At 45.4% G+C, this 23,190-nt stretch overlaps 1 protein-coding gene across 4 annotated transcripts in view; it reads left to right on the top strand.

The window, feature by feature from the left end:
• Positions 1–207: 207 nt before the first annotated feature.
• FERMT2 (FERM domain containing kindlin 2) overlaps positions 208–23,190 on the top strand; it is a 103,901-nt gene continuing 80,918 nt past the window's right edge. For all 4 annotated transcript variants that reach the window (XM_044436648.1, XM_044436647.1, XM_044436646.1 and 1 more), the window contains exons 1-2: positions 208–358; positions 1,750–1,918. In XM_044436648.1, coding sequence (XP_044292583.1) covers positions 1,762–1,918 — 157 coding nt within the window. In that variant the 5' untranslated portion in view covers positions 208–358; positions 1,750–1,761. The remainder of the gene's footprint in view (positions 359–1,749; positions 1,919–23,190) is intronic.

Raw genomic sequence — 23,190 nt, 5'->3', positions numbered from 1 at the left:
CCCGCCCGCCCCCCTGCGTGCCTGGCTCGCGGAGCGCCGGCCACGGCGCCGCGGGGGAGGCCCGGATGTTGGTCCGCGGCGCCATAAAAGGGCAACGCCTCCGCGGCCGCCCCCCGCCCCCACCCCACCCCTCCCCTCCCCCTCCCCCTGCCTCCTCCCTCAGGCGGCGCCCCGGGGGCGGGGAAGCTCGGCGGCGGCGCGGGCCGCGGGGGCTCCTGTGCTGGCTGGCTGAGTGGCCTGCGTGCGCGGAGCGGAGCGGAACGGAACGGGCGGCCTCGGAGGCGGGCCGGGCGGAGGGCGGCGGCGGCCCCTCAGTCTCCATTCGCAGCCCCGCGACGGGACGCGCTCCGCGAGCCAGGCACGCAGGGGGGCGGGCGGGCCGGCGAGGCCGGGCCGGGTCGGGCCGGGGTCCCCCCGCTGCGGCTCCCCTCCTGGGCGGCGAGGGGCACATGGGGCGGCGGCCCTTCTCCGCGGGAGGCGGCGGCGCCAGGCAGAGCCCCCGGGGCCGCTGTGTGCGGCGAGGCGGGGGTCTCGCTGCGGCGGCGGCGGCGGGTTGCGGGTGGGTCTGGGCCCGGCAGGGTCCTAGTCCCTTGTGAGGCGGCGGGCGGCTCCCAGGAGCGCAGCCGCTCGTCGCTCGCCGCGCTTTCGCTCCCGGCAGGTCCTCTCCTCCTCCCCGCTTTTTGTTGCGTTTCCCGGGCGGGTGGCTCTTGGACCCGCTTGCCGTGGTCGCCTCGGTCCCCGCGGTGCTCGACCCAGCACGCCCCGTCCCCCGCCCCGAGGTGGGCGCAGACATATGTTGCTCGCTCGCTCGCTCCTCGCCTCTACGACGGGAGCAAAGCTTTCCTTGTTCTCTTCAGACGGGGATCAAGTTTGCAAAAACCTTAGCTGCTGCATAGGATTGCTCTGGGCCTCTTTAAAGGATCGCCCTGACTCTGCAAGGCTTTGCATAGCGGGTGGTATGCAGAGGGAGTGTAAGTTGCCCCTTCTGAAAGTGGGTATCTTAAAAAAAATGAATGTGCCTTGAGCGGGGCTAACTTGGAAACAGCTTATTGCGCATAAGCAAAAATAAATAGAAATAGCTTTTCAGGAGGAAAGGGTGAACTTTAAAGAACAAGGGATCAGGAGGACTGGCATCTGTGTGTGAGTGCTGTGGCTTGGTGGGTTAATGCAGATAATATAGGGTATATATGCAAGGTTACCCAGACATGGGAATATTGCGCTGTTGGTGGCTAGGTAAAAACCGATGGAATGGATGGTGTATGCCTGCACAAGGGAGAAGGCGAGCATTAAACAGATGAGGAATTAGTTGGTGTGTTGTAAGTAAAGGTAACATGCTAGGTAGGGGAAAGCTGTGGTAACATCTTCTTTAAATATGCTAGGCAGGGCTGGGACTAAATAAGGTTTCAGTTTGCATTCCCTTCAAACTTGCACAGTCCTTGTTGTTAAGCAGCTGGAAGTTTGCAGCCCAACTCTGCCCCCCTCATCCACCCACCCGTTCGCAGTTGCCTTACTAAATTTTCTGTAAATTGTGCCACATTGGGAACTTGCAGCCTGGCTGCAGTTGATTTGGGGAGCTGGTTTGCTTCCTCCCTTGGACGTTTGTGTCTTCCTGCTTTTTTTTTCCTTCTCCCTGATCACTGTGATTTTCTTCACTCAAGTGAGAATCCGGGGAGAGGCTTATGAGCTAACTGCGTGCTGGAGGCTTCTGCTTAGCTAATGAATGCCATTTCCTTTGCTTCTCGCTTGCAGGAAGGAGGAACCATGGCTCTGGACGGTATACGGATGTCAGATGGCTGCTATGCAGATGGAACGTGGGAGTTAAATGTCCATGTCACAGACCTGAACAGAGATGTAACTCTGAGAGTCACAGGGGAGGTCCACATTGGTGGTGTCATGCTGAAATTGGTGGAAAAACTTGGTAAGTTGTAATAACTCGGGGAAAGGTGTGGCCATGCGTCTTGCTTTGGTACTTCTCTGGATACTGGAAGGCAGAAAAAAGGTGGGCATTGATGTGGAGTGGCATATTTGCATCACACATGGGACTGTATTCAGAAATGCAATGCTATTTTTAAATAACTTGTTTTGTTAGAGGGACTTGCTGAAGAACAGAGATCAGCATCACGCTGTCTGCAGACCAGACTGGGTCTGCTGAATCGCTTTAGCTCTTTCACCAGCTTGCTGTGACTGTCCCCACATCTTTCCCTGCCTCATAGGGTGGCAGCTGTGTTTCTTTACAGCGCTGTTTGAATGTAGAGCGTCATCAGTTTTCATGAGGGACACAGTGCTCATCTCAAGGAGTGATATGGCAAGTCAGGAAATGGTTGATTGATCCCAGATAGAGAGGATCTGCCTTTCTCTTCTGCATGTCTGTCTTGATTCATTACCATGAGAGGATTTCCCATTTGTGTAATACATGTACAAGTGCATTTGAAATATTGTAGTGTGTTTCACCATACAAGTGTTTGAATCTAAAGGCTGCTTTTATCCAGTCAGAAGAGCAGTTTTTGAGCCTTTCCTGGAGGGTTCGACCCGAGGCTGCAAATAGGAGTAGCCTGTTGAAGCATTTGCACAGAAAATGTGCAGGACTTGTCGGACGCATAATGTGCTCTGTTTTCCTAAATTTTTATTTTTTTATTTATTTAAAAATAAAATGCAGGGAGTTTCTTACTGGCAAGGATCTGAACATGCAGACTGGAGTAGGGCTATCCAGTGAAAGCTTTTGCCACTTCTGGTGATAGCGTAAGCAGCCCTTATGCATTCCATGTCCTGAAAATACTGAATAATACACTTGCATATATGTGCTTTGCACAGATGTCTGTCTGCCTCCTCTCTGACACACTTTGCACTGCCTGAACCCTGATGCTCCTTGAGTTGCCATGCGAAAGGCGTGCACTGTTACAACAGAAAAGGGGTCCTGTGCTAGGCGAGCTGGGAAAGGGCTCTCACAGCTCTGCTTGTCATTTGAACACCATTTTGATTCCCCTGCGGTTACAACTCAAGGAGTCTTAGTTGGCTTATTCCTCTGTGTCCTTTCGAGGTTTTAAGAGTCTGTAGTGAAGTTGGCCTGAAGTTAGCAAATCTGGTACCAGAAGAGTTGTGTCAGTAAGTGAAGTAATTTAGGCTTGCCTTTTTCCCCAGACCGTGAAATATTAGAGGAGGTTTCCCAAAGATTTAAGTCTCTGCAAAATTCTAGCATTATGCTCCTTTGTGGTTGGTTGTTCATTGTCGTTTGGTTCATAAAATGTTAAGTATTAAGTGTTTAGACTAAGTGCCTGATAAGAAAGATCTGTTCAAAATATTGGGATAATTCTGCAAGGACATTTTGTCGATATGTCGCTACAGTTAATTGAAATGTCCATTTCTTCTTCTCTCGACATCTGGCTTTCTGAAATGGTTGTTCAGTGATGGCGCCAAACATAAGCAGCTCTGTGTGTTGCAGGTTGCACTGTCTCAGGTTATTTTGTACTCTCAGTTATTTAAACCTACAGTAAGTTACGGTTTCTTCCAGTTCACTGGTGTATCAGACCTTTTGCCCTTGCCTTCCTGTGAATTGTAGTTATTTATTGGTGAGCAGACTGTTAGCATTTTGCCTTGACCGCTTAGGCTGTGATCTGTTTTTATCCAGTGTAAACCGTAGAAGGTGTTCCTAGGCCATCGCAGAACAGCGCTAGATGTACTGCAGCTGTATATGGAGTACCCTAGCCCACACCTGCCACCTGATAGTTGGACATGACTGTGACCACACACCCAGAGGAGCAGCGCTGCCCAGGGCAGTTGCACCCGTGTGAGGAGCACACTGTACATCACTTCTGAATTTCCTGTATTGTTTAAAAATTTTGAGGTTTATACAGTTGATAATCTGAAGTGTTCCTTCCTAAACAGCATATTTATGATCAATACACTATGAACTCAAAAAAATTATTCCTATCGACTCCCTAGCACACTTCTGATACTGTGTAAATACTTGATGTATTGGCTAGCTGTGCATCTAGGTCATATTTGGAATAGTTTAAAAAAAGCCATCCTGTACTGAGCAACGACTTCATACTGCTATAATAAGGAAGGAAAAGAAGTTATAAATACTTGCTTTAAAAGGAAGCTCGTGTTTGTATGAAAGACTTAGGCTTTGCAACTGTAGAACATGCATTTCAATAATAGTTTCATCTGTAGTTGCAAAAGCACTGGCTTGAGGTGATTGCAGGTCTCTGCACTTTAACTTGTTCAGCTTTTGCATGCGTAAAGGGAAGAAATGCCTCTCTTTTCCACAATGAATAAGGCCACAAGAAGCATCGCTTTGAGTGGTATTGATGTGAACTGTCTTCGGGGATGCTTTGCTCCATCATAAGATGAAATCTGATAGACAGTTTCCACAGTACAGAGTTACTTAAAGTTCAGACAGCTGTTCTGATGTAAACCTCTCCTCTATCTGGGCTCGGATCTGCTTTGCAGTGGGCTTGATGAAGCTTCAGAAACAGGTCACGCAAAAGTATATCATCTCTGGGAAGTAGACGTGCATTTGATCCTCCGCTTCTCTTTCTTGAAGGTTCTGGCGCATCCCATGTTCAGTAGCCATTGTGCTGTATTGAAGAATCTAAGTAATGGAAGTTGCTCCACAGCTTCTTAAATCATGGTCTTTCCATCAAGTGATAAGAGCTGGAATTAGCTGTAGAAGTGCCCCTGCAAAAATACCACACGCGCGCGCGCGCGCGCGCACACACACACACACACACACACACCCCTCTCTGGGGCAAACATTGGTGCATGCAAATACTTTTGTCATTTGCTGCTCTGTGTTTTGCTTGACCCCATATCAGCTCCAGCGATGGGTTACAAGGACCAGGAGCAAGGTGTGGTTTCTTGAAAACACAACCATCTTGGACTGAGCCACTTGGCCTGACCTCCTCTAATTTGCTGCTGTGAAAGACCTGGCCTCTCCCTCCTCTTCTGATGCAGGAGGAGGTAGAAAGAGGGATTGAGAGGTACTTGAAAACAGGCTTGTACTGTCCTACAGAAGTGACCAGGAATGCATGCCGACCTCATCTGTACCTGCACTAGCTGCCTGTTACTGCCCGGGCCCAATTCAGAATGCTTACGCTCGTGGATAAAGCCTTAAAGGGCTTGAGACCAGGGTAGGATAGCTAGAGGAATGCCTGTCTCCATACATCCCTCCCAAACCATCCGCAGAGCCCTCCTTCGTGAACCCCCACAAGTGAAGTGAGGGGGGAGTTAGCTAGAAACAGGGCCTTCTCTGTTACTGCATCTCATCCTGGGAATTCTCTGAAAGAAATGTGACTGGCACTCTCATTGCTTTGTTTTCATCACCAAGTAAAGACCTTTTTATTTAGTATTTGTTTTTAGAATCATGCTTTATTTGGCTTTCACTGCGGGTTATATTGTTGCTTCTATTATTTTTATCCCCCTATTTTTCCCACTTTATAGCAGTTGGCTTTTATGTGGTTTATAGCTGGTATTTATTTATTATATATTTTTATTTATTATATATTTGCTATGTTGTTGCTCCTTGTGAGCTGCCAAGAGATACAAATGCAATAAATAAATATTTTATTAATTTTGGAAGCATTGGAAGTGTGATCTATGATCTGGCACCTGAATTCCAGGCCTGAGGTGTACAGACGTCTGTGTGTATTAGATGGAATTGGAAAAAATCTGTCCAGGGCTCTCAAGTTGTTGGTGTACTGTTACAATTTCTTACTTTTTGAATAAGTGTTGGTTCATGTTGGGTAGTAGGTGCTTGATGTGAAGTTCCCTTTACAAACCAGACCAAAATAGTGAAATTTCTCAAATACTTTGAGTTTAGGAAATGTTATAAAATGCATCCAGCCCATTTAAAAGTTGATGGTGCCATCCAAGCAAACATGTCCTGAAACTTACCAGAATCACCCATCTGCTTTGGAGAGTGAGATCCTCGTCAAAATCTGCAACTGAGCATTTCTCTTACAAGAATGTGGATTGCAGAATTTCACATCCCACTGAGAAGGGGTGTTCAGAATCATTCACAGCAAGACAATGCTCAGTTTTGCATCTGGGACCAATTTGGATAAAAGATAGCCCATAGAAATCTTGGAAAGGAGACAGTTGGGGATGTTTGCTGCTTTTTATTTTATGACGAGGTTGGTGTCAAAGGTGACCTTTTTGTAAGTGACTGTCTGGTTGCTTGTTTGGGACTACTTGATTCTTTAAACTTCACTGATTGTTAAGGTATCTTTGGTTTCCTTTTAGTTTGCCTTCAGAGAAAATGTCTGTCGCTTAAGTTCAGCAACTGTTAGCTACTAAAATTAGTCTGCTTTAATAGCAGTTGCGCTAGTTGACATGAGTGTGTACTATGCATATTTAAATATGGCAGAAAAGGGAGGTGAGGCACTTAACTTCTTTAGCTGTTGGGTTCAGAAATTTAGGATGTTTTCAGATTATTCTGTTGATTGGCTTTCCTGTGGAACTGTTCTGTTTCTTGGAATCTATATTAAAGAATAAATGTTCTGTTTGAAGCCTTGGGTTGTTCTCTTTGCTGTGCTTAATGTTTCTGTCATATGGCATTTAGATAGAAGTTACTATCAGAATTAAGCTTCCTATGAGTGCTGGACAGTGGGATCAGCAGTGTGTTTGTGCTTCCTCTTCTTTGGGTGGCCTATTTTAAAATATAGTTGGCTCCTGGCATATAGAGCTTAGAAAGCAACATTCAAGAATTCATCCATTTCCTTTGGGTTGGTCGACTTCATCATATGTCCATGTTGGTTAGCTACGGAAGTGAGGAACTGGCTTCTTCTGCTTGTGCTTCTGTGTGTGGAGCTTTCCTCCTCAGTTCAGCAGTCTGCAGAGCAGAGGGATCCTGGCTTGGAAAGCTAGAGGAATGCTAAACTGATGAGCAATCCTATCCTTGCTCAGCAATCCTGTTAATTACCCGCATTTCTGGCATTGCAGATTGGATTAGGAAGCTGAGGGGGTGGGAGCCAGATCGCTACACATGAAAGAGGAAATAGTCTGTCCCTTAATCATTCCCCTTTAACTCTCCAGCCCTTTGGCACGTCAGCTAGGAAAGCCAAGCCGCCTAGGGAAGAACAGGCCCGCTAGTTTGGGGCCTCTGTCCCTTGGCCATGCTTTATTTTGCATGTGGCTCACCCTCCTTCCCTTTTGAGGGCATGGATCGACTGAAAACCCTGTGTGAGCCAGCAGCTCTGGAGGGATTGCGTCATGCTCCCTGTTGCAGTGCTCCTGACAACTGAAATATTGCTGCCAGCTACAATCGAAATGGGCGCTGAAGCCGTGGGTCTGTAAACGTTAAGCAGCTCCAGGTGTGGCAATCTGTCAGCCCGTGGGTGGCACTGATTTTCTGCTCAGTGTCTGACAAATACAGTGGTGTTTCTGTGGCCGTGTCCCATGACTTAATGCCGTCTGCATGAACCGCATACCACGCTGAGCGTGCAGTATTGCCGCAGTCTGGTGCTCGCATTTGCACGTAGGCCCACTTGTGAGTGGTCACAGGTGGAGGGGCGATGTTTCAAGCCCCACAAGCTGCGTGGGAGTGGGGGAGATGAGGCTGCTGTGCAGTAATCCTTTCTGCTCCCTGCCCTCTGTTTCATTCATCCCTCCTTTCTGAAAGCGGTAGTGGTATTTTTATATTGCAAATTCAGTGGTGGTTTGATGTTTCAGTTTTGCAGCTGTTTGTTGAACTTAATCCCAATGAATCCAGTGAATACAACCATCTGTTCTTTCGATATCTTTCTATTAATGAAAAGTTGATATGAATGTAGTAGAATTTTACTTTTAGGAAAAACTCAGGAAATTCAGGGCATGAGCATTCTTTTATTGACTGATTTCTCCCTTCTTCCCCCACCACAGTTTAATGGAAGACTTGCTGAAGGTTATGAATAAAACACCAAGAAAGGACAATGTTATTGATTTACCAGTTTGATTGCACTTGAGGTTTTACTGTAATGCAGGGAATGGTTGCAGATTCATTGAGTTGAATTTGTAAGGATCCCTCTCTAAACAATTGTGGCAAAAATAACATACAATCCCACTTGTCTGTGTTGCAGTTGTTCTGTTAAATTTCAGTGTTTCCAGTGAAGAATTATTTGGCTCCTTTTATTGCTTTTATATAACTTTCTCCCTTCACCCAATCTTACCTTCTACCCTCCTTTCAGTTTAAATTTCTGGCTCAACTCCAGACATGTATTCGGGAAAATCTGCACACAAATTGGAGTTTTCTTCCTGATTTTACCAACTTCTCCTCCTTCCTCCGCTGCATTGCAACTGTCTTTTAAAAATTCTCCCTGAATGCAAAATAAGAAATTGCATTGTTGAATAAGGGCTGCAGTTTGTGCAAGTAAAAATTGGCTGTGATGCAAACCTCCCAAGGCCTGCGTCCAGCTGATGTTGGAGTCTTGCCTTTGCTAGTTGTACACTGAGTGGTTCTAAAACTTGTGATTTGTCAAGCATCCGCTTTGATATAAGCATCCTGTTGAAGGAAAGCATAAGTGCATGTAACCAATTGTCACAAAGTTCAGAAGTGGAGCAAATAGGACATGAAAGTAAGGAGGATTTAATGAAGGTGAATGACTCTGTGCTAAATATCCATGAAGTGACGCAGTGTTTGACACTCTCCTGACTGAGCTGGCAGTATTTGTCACAAAGCAAATCTCACAGTTGGCTCACCCTTGAACAAAAAGTTCTCTTTTGGTATGTGATACTTAGAGTGACTCGGACTCTTTTCCTGTGCAAGGTCACTTTTAAATAGCACTGGTTAAGTATGTCCATTCATTTTGGTTGTTAAGAGGCAGGATGATAACCCTAGGAATTGGCAGTAGGGAGTGGTGGTTCTGGTTTGCTTCAGATGGTATAGATTCCTTAACCGTTTTGCATCAGGCTAATAAAAAGTCAGTCCTGCTCAGAATCCACAGTTGGATCTGAATGCTTGTGACAACTTTTAAAGTGTTTGGTATTCAAAACACTTCACTGTCTCTTGGCCATTCCAGCCTCTAGAAGTACTCGTTTGAATGCAGAGTGTCGTGCGTCATCGCTATTTGTTTCTTGCATGGACATATTCATTTAACTCTGAATTCAGTTCTTAGAACTTTGCCCGGAACTGAGCCTTATTGACGTCCAGTGGAATTTATTTCCAAGTCAAGAGGGGTTCGGATGAAGTCATCAGCTATACCTGTGGCTGTGCTTGCTTTTGGGGATGATGGTTCCAGACAGGATTTTAAAAATGAATGTGCTCTGCACTGCAGCTGCTGTTAATTTTGGGTTCATGATTTGCTTTGCAGTTTTGCACTTCAGCTGTTCACAAACATGAGTAGATTACGGCTGAGAGGGACTTGCTGAAAGCTACCTGGTGTGCTTTGCTACTATAAACAGAGATTTTCCATGTACAGACGTAGCTCTCCATCTAAACAGAGGTTCACGCTGGCTTGTGTTGCTTAATTTTATTGACCGTATCCAGTGGCAAAAACTATGTGAAATGGTATAAGCCAGGAGTTTAAAACCCTCTTTCACCTGGAATACCTTTAGCTCCTGCAAGCATTTGGGAATCCACTTATATTTTTGTGCAATGCTGAATCCACTGTTGCAGCATGCCAAGTGTATGAACCCCAAGTGAGTTTGTTTTAAATCTGTTTATGACTGTCATTTGGTTTTTTTTTTAAAGTTTATTCTGTACATCATTCTGAGAGCGTTGTGCTAATCAAATGGTATAGCAGTGGCTTAATAAACCTGTCATTTGAAGACCAGCAGTATAAGCTAATAAAAGCTTGTAGTGTTCCATCTTGTCTTAAATTGTTTTTTGTCAGATACGTTCTCAGTCAGTAGAAGAGTGGAGCCAACAGCAAAGGTCTGATTGTGCCAAAACTTCAGAAGGCAGGGCCAGGAAATTTCACTTCTGTCCCAGAAGACGGAACCCTCCCCCCTTGTCTTGGCTGTGTCTTTGCTGAGAAGAGAGGGGTTCTGAGCTGCTTCCAGTTTGTTTGTTTGTTTGTTTGTTTGTTTGTTTCAAAAAGGAAAGAAATAGAGAAAAAATGAGATTTTGCTTGCTTGCTGTGAGGGAAGCACTCATTGTTCTCGGTCTCTGTTCCCTCCTCAAGCAGTTTTTTCATCTTGGTGGCCTGCACATTGGAGATCTCTTGCTGCTGGCTCAGCTGTGGGGGGCATGATTGCAGGAATAGATTTGGTTCCATAGGTATGCTTCCACTTCTTACTTCAACTTGGCATGGTTCAAAAGGTGCCCTTGCCCTGGGTTTTCTAGATTGTCTCTACGTCTCTCTGTTAGTGTCTCTGTACTTCTCTCCATTGGTGGACCAACTGGCAACATTAAGGCCAGAAGAGCTCCCCAAGGATACTGGTCCAGATTTCAGTTGCTGTTGGTGCCAGCATATCGGAATGGATCTTTGGTCAACAAAAATGTAATCGCAGCCAAACAACTTACTGCTGTCCCATGAGGTTAAGAGCAGTCCGTCTGATCCTGCTGGAAAGCATCAGGGCAAGGATGTCTTGGCAAGGACAAACCGTATCATATCAGCAATCAAAGGCATTCTGCTTCAGGGATTTCCAAAGGAAGATTTCACTCCTTCTGTCCTGGGCTGAAGCTTGCCTAACAGAGCACCATAGAACAAGAAAGTTGGGCCTTTCATGCTGAACCCTTTGAGGAAATCTCATGGATCTGAGGGGAGCACAGCTGCTGACCTCTTTGCCAGGGTATCTAGGGGGTAGTTTCATATCAAGATTCCAGGACACCAAGGTGGAGGTCATCTTACCCTGACTTCTCCCTGACTCTTAGGACTGGTGTGTATATTTTCCTCATTTCTGTTTACCATGGTTTTGAGGGTTCTTTACTGGCCATTCCAGTATGGTTTCAGACTTGTTGAAGCTAATCTTCACTCTTCTGAGGAAGCTTCTGATGCATCCGGACCTCCTGATCTAGGATTCCCTGTTCTGTCCGGATCAGCACTGGTTTTACCTTTGCACCTGGAGATTGAATAATATCTGGAGGTTGGATGGTTACAGCTTCCACCTCACAGCATTTTGGAAGGTACAGTTTCTTCCACTCTGGCCTCTAGATCTACTACAAGCAAGATTTATCAAAAGACTTGGGACATCTTCCAAAGGTGAAACATGGGAAAAAGCTCTTGCTTCTTTAAGCAGTATTCCCTCACATTATTTACTCATAAGAAGAATGAGGCTGCATTGGACTAGTGGTCCATCAAGTTCATTTAGTTAGCATTCTGTTCACACAGTGGTAAACCAGCTGCCCACAGGATCCTTCCAGAAGGATATAACCTCAGCAGCACCCTCCTGCCCGAGTTTCCCAGCAACTAGTGTACACAGCCGTACTGCCTCTTATACTGGAGGTAGCACATAACCATCAGCACTAGTAGCCACTGATAGTCCACTCATCCATGAATTTAGAAACAGAGAAACAGTGTGAGTCAGAAGGGGTCTCCTGGGCCATCTAGTCTGACCCCTGGCTCCAGCCGGCTCCGCTCACGACATGCCCACCATGTGCATGTCCAGCCTGTCTTTGAACACCCGCACTGATGGGATCCCAACGACCCAGGCCTCTTTTAAAGGCATCTAAATTGGTGGCCATCACTACCTCTTGTGAACGTGAATTCTGTAGCTTAACTATGTACTGTGTGAAGAAGTAGTTTATTTTATCCGTCCAGAATCTCCCACCAATCAACTTTGTGGGATGATACCAGGTTCTAGTGTTATGGAAGAGGGAGAAATTTTTTTTACTCAACTCTTACTTCACAATTCTGAACATCTCTACCATGTCTCCCCTTACTCACCCTTTTTCTAAGCCAAAAAGGCTCAGCGGTTTCACAGAAGAGCTGGATCATTTCAGCTGCCCTTTCTGTACTCTCTCCAGCCCCACAACCTCCTTTTTTATGTATGGCAACCAGAATTATGCTCAGTTTTCTCAGTGTGGTCAAAGTATAGTGTGTATAAGGATAGCATAATCTTGGCAAATTATTTATTTTCAGTTCCTTTCCTATTTGTTCCCAACATGAAGTTGGCCTTTTTCATGGCACCTGTGCATTGGGCTGACATTTTCATTGAGGTCTCCACTGCCACCCCAAGACTCCTTTGCTTAGTCGCTGCTCACTCAGATTCCATTAGGCTATACTTGGAGTTGCCCCAACATGCATCACTTTAGACTTTCCTACACTGAACCGCATTCGCCATTTTGGTAGCCGTTATCCAACCTTGAAGAGACCCCTTTGGAGTTCTGCACAATACCTTTTGGCTTTAGCCACCCAAAATTGTTTGGTGTCATCAACAAACTTGGTGCCTTCACTGTTCACCCTGGATTCCTGATCATTTATGAATAAATTGAAAAACATCGATTCCAGTAGAGATCCCTGTGGGAGCCCAGTCCTTACATCTGTCCACTGGGGGAAATTGCCATTTATTCCTGCTTTTTGTTCCCTCACCTCCTCTCACCTCCAACCTGCTCTGAAGCAGCGCTTGGCCGTTAGAACCTTAAAGCATCAAGCGTCAGCCATGGGCACAGTGCTGGTGGGATATTGCACTTCACCCTCACGTCAAGAGATTCCTTGGGGCAGTGGCCTCTCTATCTCACCCTCTCATATGTTGGTTCCCTAAGCGGGCTCTTGGTGTAGCATTCAAGGCTCTAAGTTGCCTTTTGAGCCTCAGGGTGTGTGCCCCCCCCCGCCCCCTCAAGAAACTTTCCTGGGAAGTGTATGCCTAGTGGTGATCATCTGCGTTAGGAGGGTTTGGAAACTGTGTGCCGTCTTTGTCAGAGAGGAGCTGTGCATTTTCCACCCTGACAGGGTGACTCTCTACCAATGCAGCATTTATTCCTAAAATGAACTGCACCTGTCGTTGGCTCAGGATAGTGGCATGAGCTTTGCCTCAGCCACTGTCACCAGAAAGGGGTGGTTCTGGCATGTTAGAAGTACAGACAGCACTGAAAAATGACATCACAAAATTACAAAGAACATCTGTGCCTTTTTGTTTCCTATCAACCAAGGATCAGGGCCATCAGATGTCCAGAAATACTGTTTGTTGGTAGGTCAGAAACCACATCTCTTGACCTATCTTTCTTTCTACAAGCGTGTTCCGGAAGGAATTAGCTTCCATCTGGTTACGAGGCAGCAGCTAGTGCTGCATTAGCTACCCAAATACTTTAGGAACTGCTTGGGCTTTTTCATTTTTACAAGATGGATGAGATACCTCAGCCAAGGTATCAGTTTCTGATACGGGTTCTGTGAATGACTGTGCCTCCCTGGAGGGAAGGCTACTGCTGTTAAGCACTCCTTTGCTCTGGGTACCACTCTTCCACTGACCAAGAATGGAAGACTGGAGTCTCCTTCTGGTCAGCAAGAAGTGGACCCAACAGGCACTGCCCTGAAGCTCCAGTAACTCCTTTTGTGTGAGGGCTGGAAGGACTTAGTCTGCACATTTGCACAGAGCTCCCTCGGTCGGTAGAGTTTCCATGCCCTCTTGCCAGGCCTTGGTTTGATTTAGGGCCCACTTGTTTGTTCGTCAGTCTGTCCTCTATGTATGGTCTTTGCAAAGCTCGGCTCCAGCACCCCGTTTCAAATGCATCCATTTTCTTCTTGTCAGCTTTCTTCACTGGCTTACTTTTACACCCATACGTAACAATTGGGAATATGAAAGTGTGGATGATCTTGGCCTTGATCTCCAGTGAAATGTCCTTGCACTTGAATAAAGAGTGTTAGTGGAAGGAATTCCAATAGATATTGGTTGTTGCTTCCTTTCGGTGCATTTGCTTTCTGTACAGTACTGATCGTCTTCTAGCTTACTACTTGTGCAGGTTTGGAGAAGCTTGTACTTCCTTCAGTACAAGAATATTAAGAATTCACCATGCAAACTGATCAGATCTGGAAGACAGCTGCCCTCCCAGCCACCCCAAAGCTCTGGTTTATGCCACAGGCAGGAAACACTTGGAGTATAGTTGGACCCAGCCCAAAACAGAAGCTTCCTCTTAAGACTGTAACTCCTTGGTTTCTGGTTCCAAAACAGTTGCATAGCTGTTCATCCTTCCTATACCTGCCCTATGAAGTAGCAGTAGTCATCGTCGTCGTCATTATTATTATTATTATTATTATTATTATAATATTTTATATTTTGGAGATCTTGTTATCCTTCATGGCTGCAGTCAGAATTTGAAACAGGGCATCAACTGACTTTCCTGAGAAGCTGAGTTTTCATTTAAAGGGGGTGGGATGTAGTAGTTTGCTATGGTTTATAGTGTGTTTTCTAGAGGTGGATTGCTAAGCAGTTAGCAGCCCAGCTAGTCCACACACTAACAAGGTCATCTGTGCTCCGTGTGCTAAATGTATGTACCTCTCTCTGCCACATGACAATTCCTCTCAGCAGTAGGCCCCCCTGTACTAGATTCATCTGTCTGCTGTAGTCCTGAGGTCAGCTTTGTAACGGACAGTGTGTTGGGGTTCTTCTCAGGTAACCATGGAGAACCCATAGCAAAGTGGATTAATGAATTTCTCAGAATTACTTGTGGGTGGGGGATGACTGCAAGATGAGAATTTAATTTAATCCTTTTTCTCAGCGGTGCAATTGGTAGCCTTGTAATCTGCTTTATCCACATTGCCTGAAGGTAAGTAACAATGACCTAGAAATAAAACTACAACACAAAATACTCCGAAGAACCATGTATTAGACCCTTCAGAGTATGTATCTTAAAGTATATTTATCTCTAGCTTCTAAATGCTTATTCAACGGAAGTATTAAATCATTCTCTTGGGAATGATTTCGCAGCCTTGGGCAAACATCAAGAGTAGAATTCCGTCTCCGAGGCAAGTGCACCATTCTGTGTGCCTTTTTGTTATGCAACCTGTTTGAAGGAGGCTGTTAAAAGTGCTTTCTGTTGACCTTGTATGTTCAGAGGGGACAAGGTGGTAGTTTTGCACACAGTTCAAGAAGTTTGGAGCGGTAGTCAAAATTGGCACCTGCAGTTGTGAGAGTCAGTGAAGTTGTTGAAGCATGATTGTGAGATCTTCACAGCTTGCCTTCATATTTTTCATTTGCTTGAACCTTTCAGCTGGTATTCTAGGGCGGACTCAGAGGGAGTATTAAATGAGGCCAGTATTGAGCCTAGTTACAAAGATGGTTTCTATATCTGAATCTCAGAAGAACCCCCACCTTGCCATTAAATTGTGGCCATTATCCAAGAGCACAGGACTTTGAGGCATTGGGGATGGAGTAGGGGAATGAAGTCATAGGACATCTTGATCATCATTGACATTAACACACAGAATTCAGGGGAAAGTATGTGTTAGTAATCAAATCCTGTACAAACACGCTTAATTCTCACTTTGATAGCTGCATATCGTTGTTTTATTCCTGTCTATGTGCTGTCTTCATGATTGTTTGTGGTTATGATTGAGAGCTAGTGTGGCGCAGCGGCGAGAGCGCTGGACTGGGGCATGAGAGAGCCATGGAGTTCACTGGGCGGCCATGAACCACTCGTGGCTCTTCAGCGAACCCACTTCATAGGCGGTTGTTACAAGGATAACATAGAGAGGAAGACACCCTCTTAAGGGGTTCCTTAAAAGAGGAAGAAATGCAGGTATGAAATGTGATGAAGTAAGAATGTAGTAACTGTATGTACTTAAGTATGAACAGCATGCCGTACTTTTGTATCTCTGAGAATGAACATTATTGAAAAGGGTTGTGGAGAGGATGAGGACACTGGAAGTACTGTACAGCTGTAGAGTCGAATGCAGTTTTATGGCTGAAATAGGCTTTGCACTACTTTATTTTAACCAAATAAGGGGGAAAAGAACAAACATTTTATGCCTATTCCTACAGCAGTGGCTTAAGATTCTCCGTATCAGAATGAAGAAAAAAGAATAATGAATTGAAATAATTTGTATTTTTCAGTGTAATCCCCCATAACTTCAGTACACTTATTACATCTAAAAATTAACTTTTCAATTCCCTGTAAAAAATACCCTTCCTCCTTGTCTAAAAAATGTGTGTTAATTGCTGCCTTGAGCTTTTCATCGTCGGAAACTCGCTTTCCACAAAGATCTGTTTAAATTCAGGAATAGGCAGTAGTCACTGGGGGCCAGGTCCGGACTATAGTGTGGGTAGTTTATTTCTTCGAAACCGCAGCCTTCACAACACACCCCGTGTGAATGGGTGCGTTGTCGTGAAGAAGCAACACACCTGCGGTCAGTTTTCCCCACCTTTTTTCTTTAATTGCTTCTCTTAAATTATGCAGAGTGGTTGCGTAAGATGCTGCGTTTATGGTTTCACCTTTTTTCGTGTACTCGATCAATAAAATTCCCTTTGAGTCCCAGAACACTGTGGTCATGATTTTTCCGGCCTATGGAGTGACTTTGAATTTCTTCAGAGGGTCAGCACCGTTTTTATACCACTGCATGGACTCCTGCTTACTTTCAGGGTCATAGTGATGAACCCAGGTTTCATCCCCAGTAACAATCCAGTCGAAAATACTTGATGGATCTTCACCACAGAGCTCTAAAAACTCCCTGCAGCCCTCGACTCACTTGTTTCTGAGGCGCCATGAGCATTCGTGGCACCCATCTTGCACAGACCTTTGAAAGGTTAAGATGGTCATGAAAAATAGTAAATATAGTACCAACAGATAGGTTTGTCATCTCCACTAAAATTTTGATTTTTAGTCGGGCATCTTCCAATACAAGTTTCTCATTTTTTTTTTTCACATTTTCTTTCGTAGTGGCAATAACTGACCCACCCGAGCGAGGGTTGTCTTCAGTGCTTTCTCTGCCCCTTTTAAATTCACTTGACCACTTCTGAACAGTAGATAATGAAGGTGCAGAGTCCTGGTAAACGGCCACCATCTCTTCATGAATGATTTTTTGACTTTTTCCTTGTTTTGTAAGGAACTTAATCACAGCACGGTGCTCGATTTTCTTCAACATTGTCGCGTCAGCCATCATGGTCATCTTTCACTGAGGATTACTAGGGAACTAATGATCACACTTATTTGAAATTTTGCATGTATACCCTCAGGTAGTGTCATTAGCTAATGAAATAATTAAATCACATCAATAGCAAATCAGCCCGATACCGAGAATACATTGAACGCCCCTCGCAGTCCCCATCTGGATCTGCTTCCTCTGCCCCATGCATTCAGTTGCAATGGGACTTGTAGGCATAGAGCAAAGAGTCCTGCCCTCAAAGGCAGGGTCCTCACCCATGCAAGGCCTTAAAGGTTCTTTTTCAGAGTAAAAAAGAAAGGAAAACTAGCTGGTACTTTAAAGTAACACAGGGTGAGGTGAGGAAAGGGATGGAGATGTGGCAGGCTGCTCTGAAAGGCTTGCAGTCCGCTGTTTCCCAGACCCTGTCCTGTGGATCCGGTAAGCGTCCACCATGGCTACTGGTGTCTGACGATTACTACTTTCACCAGTGTGCTTGGGCAGACTCAATCTAATAGTGTGCGTTTCCTAACCCCAATAACCACCCAATTTCGCCCTAAAGAGGAGGAGGACCTCAGGCAGCTGGCAATTCATTCCTTTCAATTTATTTATTTTATTTTATTTTATTTATTTAAAACATTTCTATGCCGCCCCCATCGCAACAAAGCCTCGGGGCGGCTCACAAAGAATACATAAATACATAAATAATAACAATACAACAAATTAAAAAAAAATTGTTTAAAAACCCCCGGTGCATTCTCGGCTAAAAATTTAAAATCCTATTAATTAAATAATTTAACAATTAAAATAAGTTTTAAATAAAAAGGCGCCTGGCGCCGAAAAACAAATAATGACGGCGCCAGGTGAACCTCTCTGGGGAGCGTATTCCAGTTTAGAAGATGCCCAGTCCATTATGGTTGGTGCTTGCACTCTGTCCCCATGTTGTCTGTGCGCACAGACTTATTTATTTACAGGTTTGCAGCCAATGCAAGCAGGCCAGAACCAGATTTAAAGATTCAGACTGTCTGCTCTCGCTCATTAGTTGAGGTGCCTCATTTTACACAAGCTGCAGCTTCCGAACTGCCTTCACGAGTTGCCCCACATTCTAAGGGCAATTCTACATTACTTGAGTATTGTTCCTGTTCCTGTTCAGATTAAGGGCATAAATGGGTCATCAATCAAAGCTTCTGGAAAGCACTTCATGCCACTGCGGTGTGGAAAGCACTGGGGTGGATCAAGGAGCACCTCCAAGCTAAGGACCCCAAGAGCCAGACAGAAAAGAAATACACTTTAATTCTGAGCACATTCCAGTTCTAGGAATTTGCTTTACATAGTAAAAACGAGTGTACCTTAACCTTTCTAATCACAACTTGTTGCTGCTGTTAAACAATCAAGAGCTGAAAAGATAACTGAGAGCTCAGCCTACCCTCTGTGTCTCCACTTTCCTGTTTCTAGACAGACTAGTACTATATGGAATGATAGTTTGAATACCTGTGCACTGCAAAAGAAAAAAAATGCAAAGCTTATTTTGGTATACCAGCTTCCTGTTTGGGATCATGTTTTTTGTGGCTTTATGGCAATTCTGGACCTATATTAGATCTGATATGAGGGAACAGGCACAGATGCTAAATGACTATTTTGCCTCTGTGTTCTCCCCAAAGCAGGATGGGGGATATCCGCATAGGAGATTAGATGAGGCTGAGGACTTAGGGGCACAGGTTAGAGTCACCCCCCTTGAAGTCGAGGGGCTCCTCAGGGCATTGGACATTACAAAGGCGCCAGGCCCTGACGGGTTACACCCGAGAGTACTTAGAGATTTGGCAGGGGTTCTCTCACGCCCGCTGGCCTCCATTTTTGAGGCCTCGTGGAGAACGGGTGAAGTTCCAGAGGACTGGAGGGTGGCATCAGTGGTCCCAATTTTCAGAAAGGGTAGTAGAAGGGACATGGGGAATTATAGACCGGTTAGCCTTACGTCCATTGTAGGAAAAACAATGGAAAGGCTCATAATAGAGATCTAGTGATGCTAGATAGGGAAGGGAGGCTGACAGCCACACAACACGGCTTCCACAACAACAGGTCCTGCCAGACAAACCTTGTGGGATTCTATGACATGGTTGTGCGATGGCTAGATGGAGGGGATGCAGTGGATGATGGTTTACCTGGATTTCAGCAAGGCCTTCGACAAAGCGCCCCATAATATCCTGGTGGAGAAACTGAGCAGTTTTGGGATACACCAAAGCACTGTCCGGTGGATTAGGGCATGGCTGACTGACCGAAAGCAGAAGGTAACCATTAACGGGGAATCATCGGGATGGCAGCCAGTGGCAAGCGGGGTCCCCCGGGGCTCTGTCCTGGGGCCGATCCTGTTTAATCTTTTCATCAATGACATGGAAGAAGGGGTGAGCAGTCTGCTGATCAGATTCGCAGACGACACTAAAACTGGAGCAGTGGCCACAACTGAGGAGCAGGTACTCCAGATCCAAAAGGATCTGGACAGACTATGGAAGTGGGCAGGAGACAACAGGATGGCGTTCAATGTGGATAAGTGCAAGGTCTTGCACTTGGGGCATAGGAATGGGTGTCACAAGTACAGGTTAGGGGACAAGTGGCTGGACAGCAGCACTTGTGAAAGGGACCTCGGGGTGCTGGTCGACTGCAGGCTACACATGAGCCAGCAGTGTGATGTGGTGGTCAAGAGGGTGAACGCCACCCTTGGTTGCATAGCCCGAAGTGTGGCTTCTAGATCAAGAGAGGTATTACTACCACTCTACACGACTCTGGTGCACCCGCAACTGGAGTATTGTGCTCAGTTTTGGGCCCCTCATTACAGAAAGGATATAGCCTGGTTGGAGTCAGTGCAGCGAAGGGCCAGAAGGTTGGTGGCCGGTTTGCAGGGGGTGCCGTATGAGGCGAGACTGAGGGAACTGGGTCTCTTCAGCCTGGAGAAGAGGAGACTCAGAGGGGATCTGTTGGCGACATGCAGGTATGTGAGGGGGTGTCACACAGAGGTGGGAGAGACCTGTTCTCCCCTGCAGAGGAGGGCAGGACGCGCTTCAACGGAGCCAAGCTCAGGGAACCAAGGTTCAGTTGGGATGCCAGGAAGCACTTCCTGACAGTCAGGACCCCAAGGGTGTGGAATAGGCTTCCATGAGAGGTCGTTGGGACCCCATTGGTGCGGGTGTTCAAGGATAGGCTGGACATCCACATGGTGGGCTTGTCGTGAGTGGAGCCGGCTGGTGCCAGAGGTCAGACTAGATGGCCTGGGAGGCCCCTTCTGACTCGCTCTGTTTTCTATGTTTCTATGTTTCTGCTCTTGATGGATTGTACTTCTTAAAGTATGATACTAACGTGATGCCTATCTTGCCTCTCCTATGGAAAATCTGCTTCATTTTCATGTGTTGTTTCTGAGTTTACAAACCTCCATCAGTTATCTCAGTTTGCTGAGATAAGGAATTGATTTGAGATGTGAAAATTTGGCATATGATTAGGTTTTTGGTATCAACGTTGTCTGTGACAGGGAAAACTAGACTCAAATGTTTATCTGTTCAGCCATTACTCAGGAAACATGTTGGTGTAAAATGGCCATGTTGCTTCTTCTGAATACCCTATTTTGAACAAGTTTGCTAGTCTTGTTTAAAGTATAATCCTGTAGGTCTATTGCTAAGCCATTTCAGCATTTCTTTACTTATCAGCTTCTAGAATGATTTGAACCTTTGCCTTGCTTGTTTTTTTTACTGTCCCTAGTTCTTTGTTAACTGCAGAAGGCACAGGAATGTGAATTTATTGGTACCAGAGGTAAAGATAATTCTGCTGATCTCTTAGCGATAGTCTAGGGCCAGACCCTTCTCCCCTTGTTGGCCTTAAAACCTTGGTTTGATGCTGTATCTACACTGGCATTTGATATCAGGATTTAAAGTAGGTCTGCAAGTATCTTGCTAAGTGGAAACCTAGTTCATGTTAATCATGATTTCCTTGTCAAAATGGAAATTTTGAAGCCATGAAAATGTTATTTTAATGCCCTTAGACCCCGCACCACCCTTAAGGGTGAGAAAATCAGATGTAAACTTATTTTACTGCTTTAACATCATAAAATGCATTGGGTGGATCCAAGGGGTGCCTTCTGTTGACAAATACCTATCAGTGAAAGAGGGCAGGGGGCCTCTCTCCCTTCCACCCACAGCCCCCCTGCCTCATGAATCTGTTCTCTATGGATAGAGGGTCCTCTGGAACAAATTTTGTGTGGGCCCATACTCCAGAAATCTACCAGTAAATCCTGTTCTACCTTCATTTCATCCCTGGTCCACGAAGATGTAGCCTTCAGTAGTCCAAGTACCTGGTATCAAGTTGAACTTAACTAGCGTATATACAGGAATTATCATTCTTTTTGTAGTAGTAGATGACCGTGCGTAATAAATCTTTGTGCTGCATATTTTAAGTAAGTAAAGCCTTGTCTTAAAGCATTTCATTCTTTCTAAAACAGATTGCATGAAGTTTTTTCACTGTTTTCCTCCAACCTTTGAATTTCCATATTAGAAAATGTGTCTTGGGGCAAGACAGGAAAAGCCTTCCTCAATTTCTGTCTCTCCGTCTCGAGGCCTTTGCTTCACTAAAGTTTCTAGCATAAGGTGCGTAAAGCATGGTTTAAGCCAAAAAAGTGCAGACTAGAGAACTCATTCCAGGAAAGTGAGGAGGAAGGCGTGGTTAACAGCTTGTCATGTTACGTCTGCAGTAGGCATTGAATGCAGAAGTCTCAAACAAGTACTATGGGATGCCTGGGAATTGCGAACCTAATTTTGAATATTTGTTTTAGCCCAAGCTGCTCTTGAGACTGGTAAAGCCAGTGGCCATAATAATCTAGAATCTGCCACATTTAAGTAGATCTGAAACAGCCTTAGTGCTAGTGATGCAAAAGGTTTCTTTCCGTGCCAACTCTTTCCCCACTCTCTCAACATTTTTCAGAGAAGTGAAAGCTTGGACCAGAATTCTTTGTGATCTTTTGACAGATTTCCCTTCGCGCAGCCAAGGCTCATTGCAGGCTGCATGCTTTTCTATATTTGGTTTTGTTTAATTTGATGATAGAACACTGTGCCGTGGAGCATTGTGGCTACATTACACCAGCAGAAGCTGTTGCTCTTTGTGATGCCAATGCTAGGACAACTTTAAAGTCAGCTGTGCCTGTTTTTCCCTCTGTTTCAGAAATTTGGAGAGATTATGTGTTTCTCAGAAACAGTTCTTAAAACATTCTTTATTGAGCAGCCCAGTCTTGTGAGCTTAATTTAGCTGCTGTGATATGAAGTCTTCCTCATGACAGTGAAAGCAGTTTTCTTTTATTTAGGAGGGGAAGTAGAGAAGCTCTTGAACCGCTTATCATAGCACTCCTCTTGCTTTAAGAGCATAGGATTCTGTCACAACTCCTGGTGCTCATTTAAAACTGCTCCTGGGCACCCCAAAATCTCACTAAACACAGGTAAATTCTGTGACCTGCAAGCTGACATTGAGGACATACTTATCACCCCGTATGTTCAGTTTTGTTAATCTGGTAGGGGCAAAAAGCATCACGGTACCCACAAGTACTAGAAATCCGGTTTGTCCAGCATTCCAGGATCACAGCAGGCCGGTCACCCATACATCTTCAAGCTTACCTTCACAGCCATGACTGGAAGCCCATTTTTTGTAATGCACCCCAAGATCCTTAGAAAGCTGGCTTGAGTCCTGGCCTGGTGCCATGCCTTAGGTTTCTGTGGCATTGTGTCATTTGCTCAGCCATGTTTCCCAGGACTGCTCCTAGCTCTCTTCCCAGCTGTCTTGTGTAGCTCAGCTGTGCTCCATGGAACCCTGTGGGAGCATCGCCTGCATTTTGTTATTGGTGCAATGAGATAACACTGCAGCAGCAAGCTTAGCTTTGAACCCGCTGAAAACTTGGAAGGTTTTTACCCCATTCTCCAGCCCAGCATGGGCTCCCAGAGTGGTATCTGTCACTGCTTCTGCTGGTTGCCGGTACATTTTCTGGTTGAATTCAGAGTGCCTGCTGTTAACAATTCAGGCCTTAAATGAATGTGGTACCCCACACAAAAGTAGACAATCTGGTGTCCTCCAGGCCTCCCGCTAGTCCCAGCCAGCATGACCAGTTGTCAAGGATTATGGGAATTGTTTGACAAATTAACTGGGGGTGGGGGTGGGCATCAGGTTATCTACCTCTAGCTTAAAGGCATGTCTTTCCATATGGTTCTGTTCTTACTTTAAGATAGCTCTGGTTGCCTCG

The sequence above is a fragment of the Varanus komodoensis genome, unplaced genomic scaffold (assembly GCF_004798865.1).
Source record: "Varanus komodoensis strain SLA01 unplaced genomic scaffold, ASM479886v1 scaffold3, whole genome shotgun sequence".
NCBI classification, from domain to species: Eukaryota; Metazoa; Chordata; class Lepidosauria; order Squamata; family Varanidae; genus Varanus; species Varanus komodoensis.
Note: the sequence above shows the minus strand (reverse complement) of the source record. Positions and strands in the feature narration are given on the sequence as shown.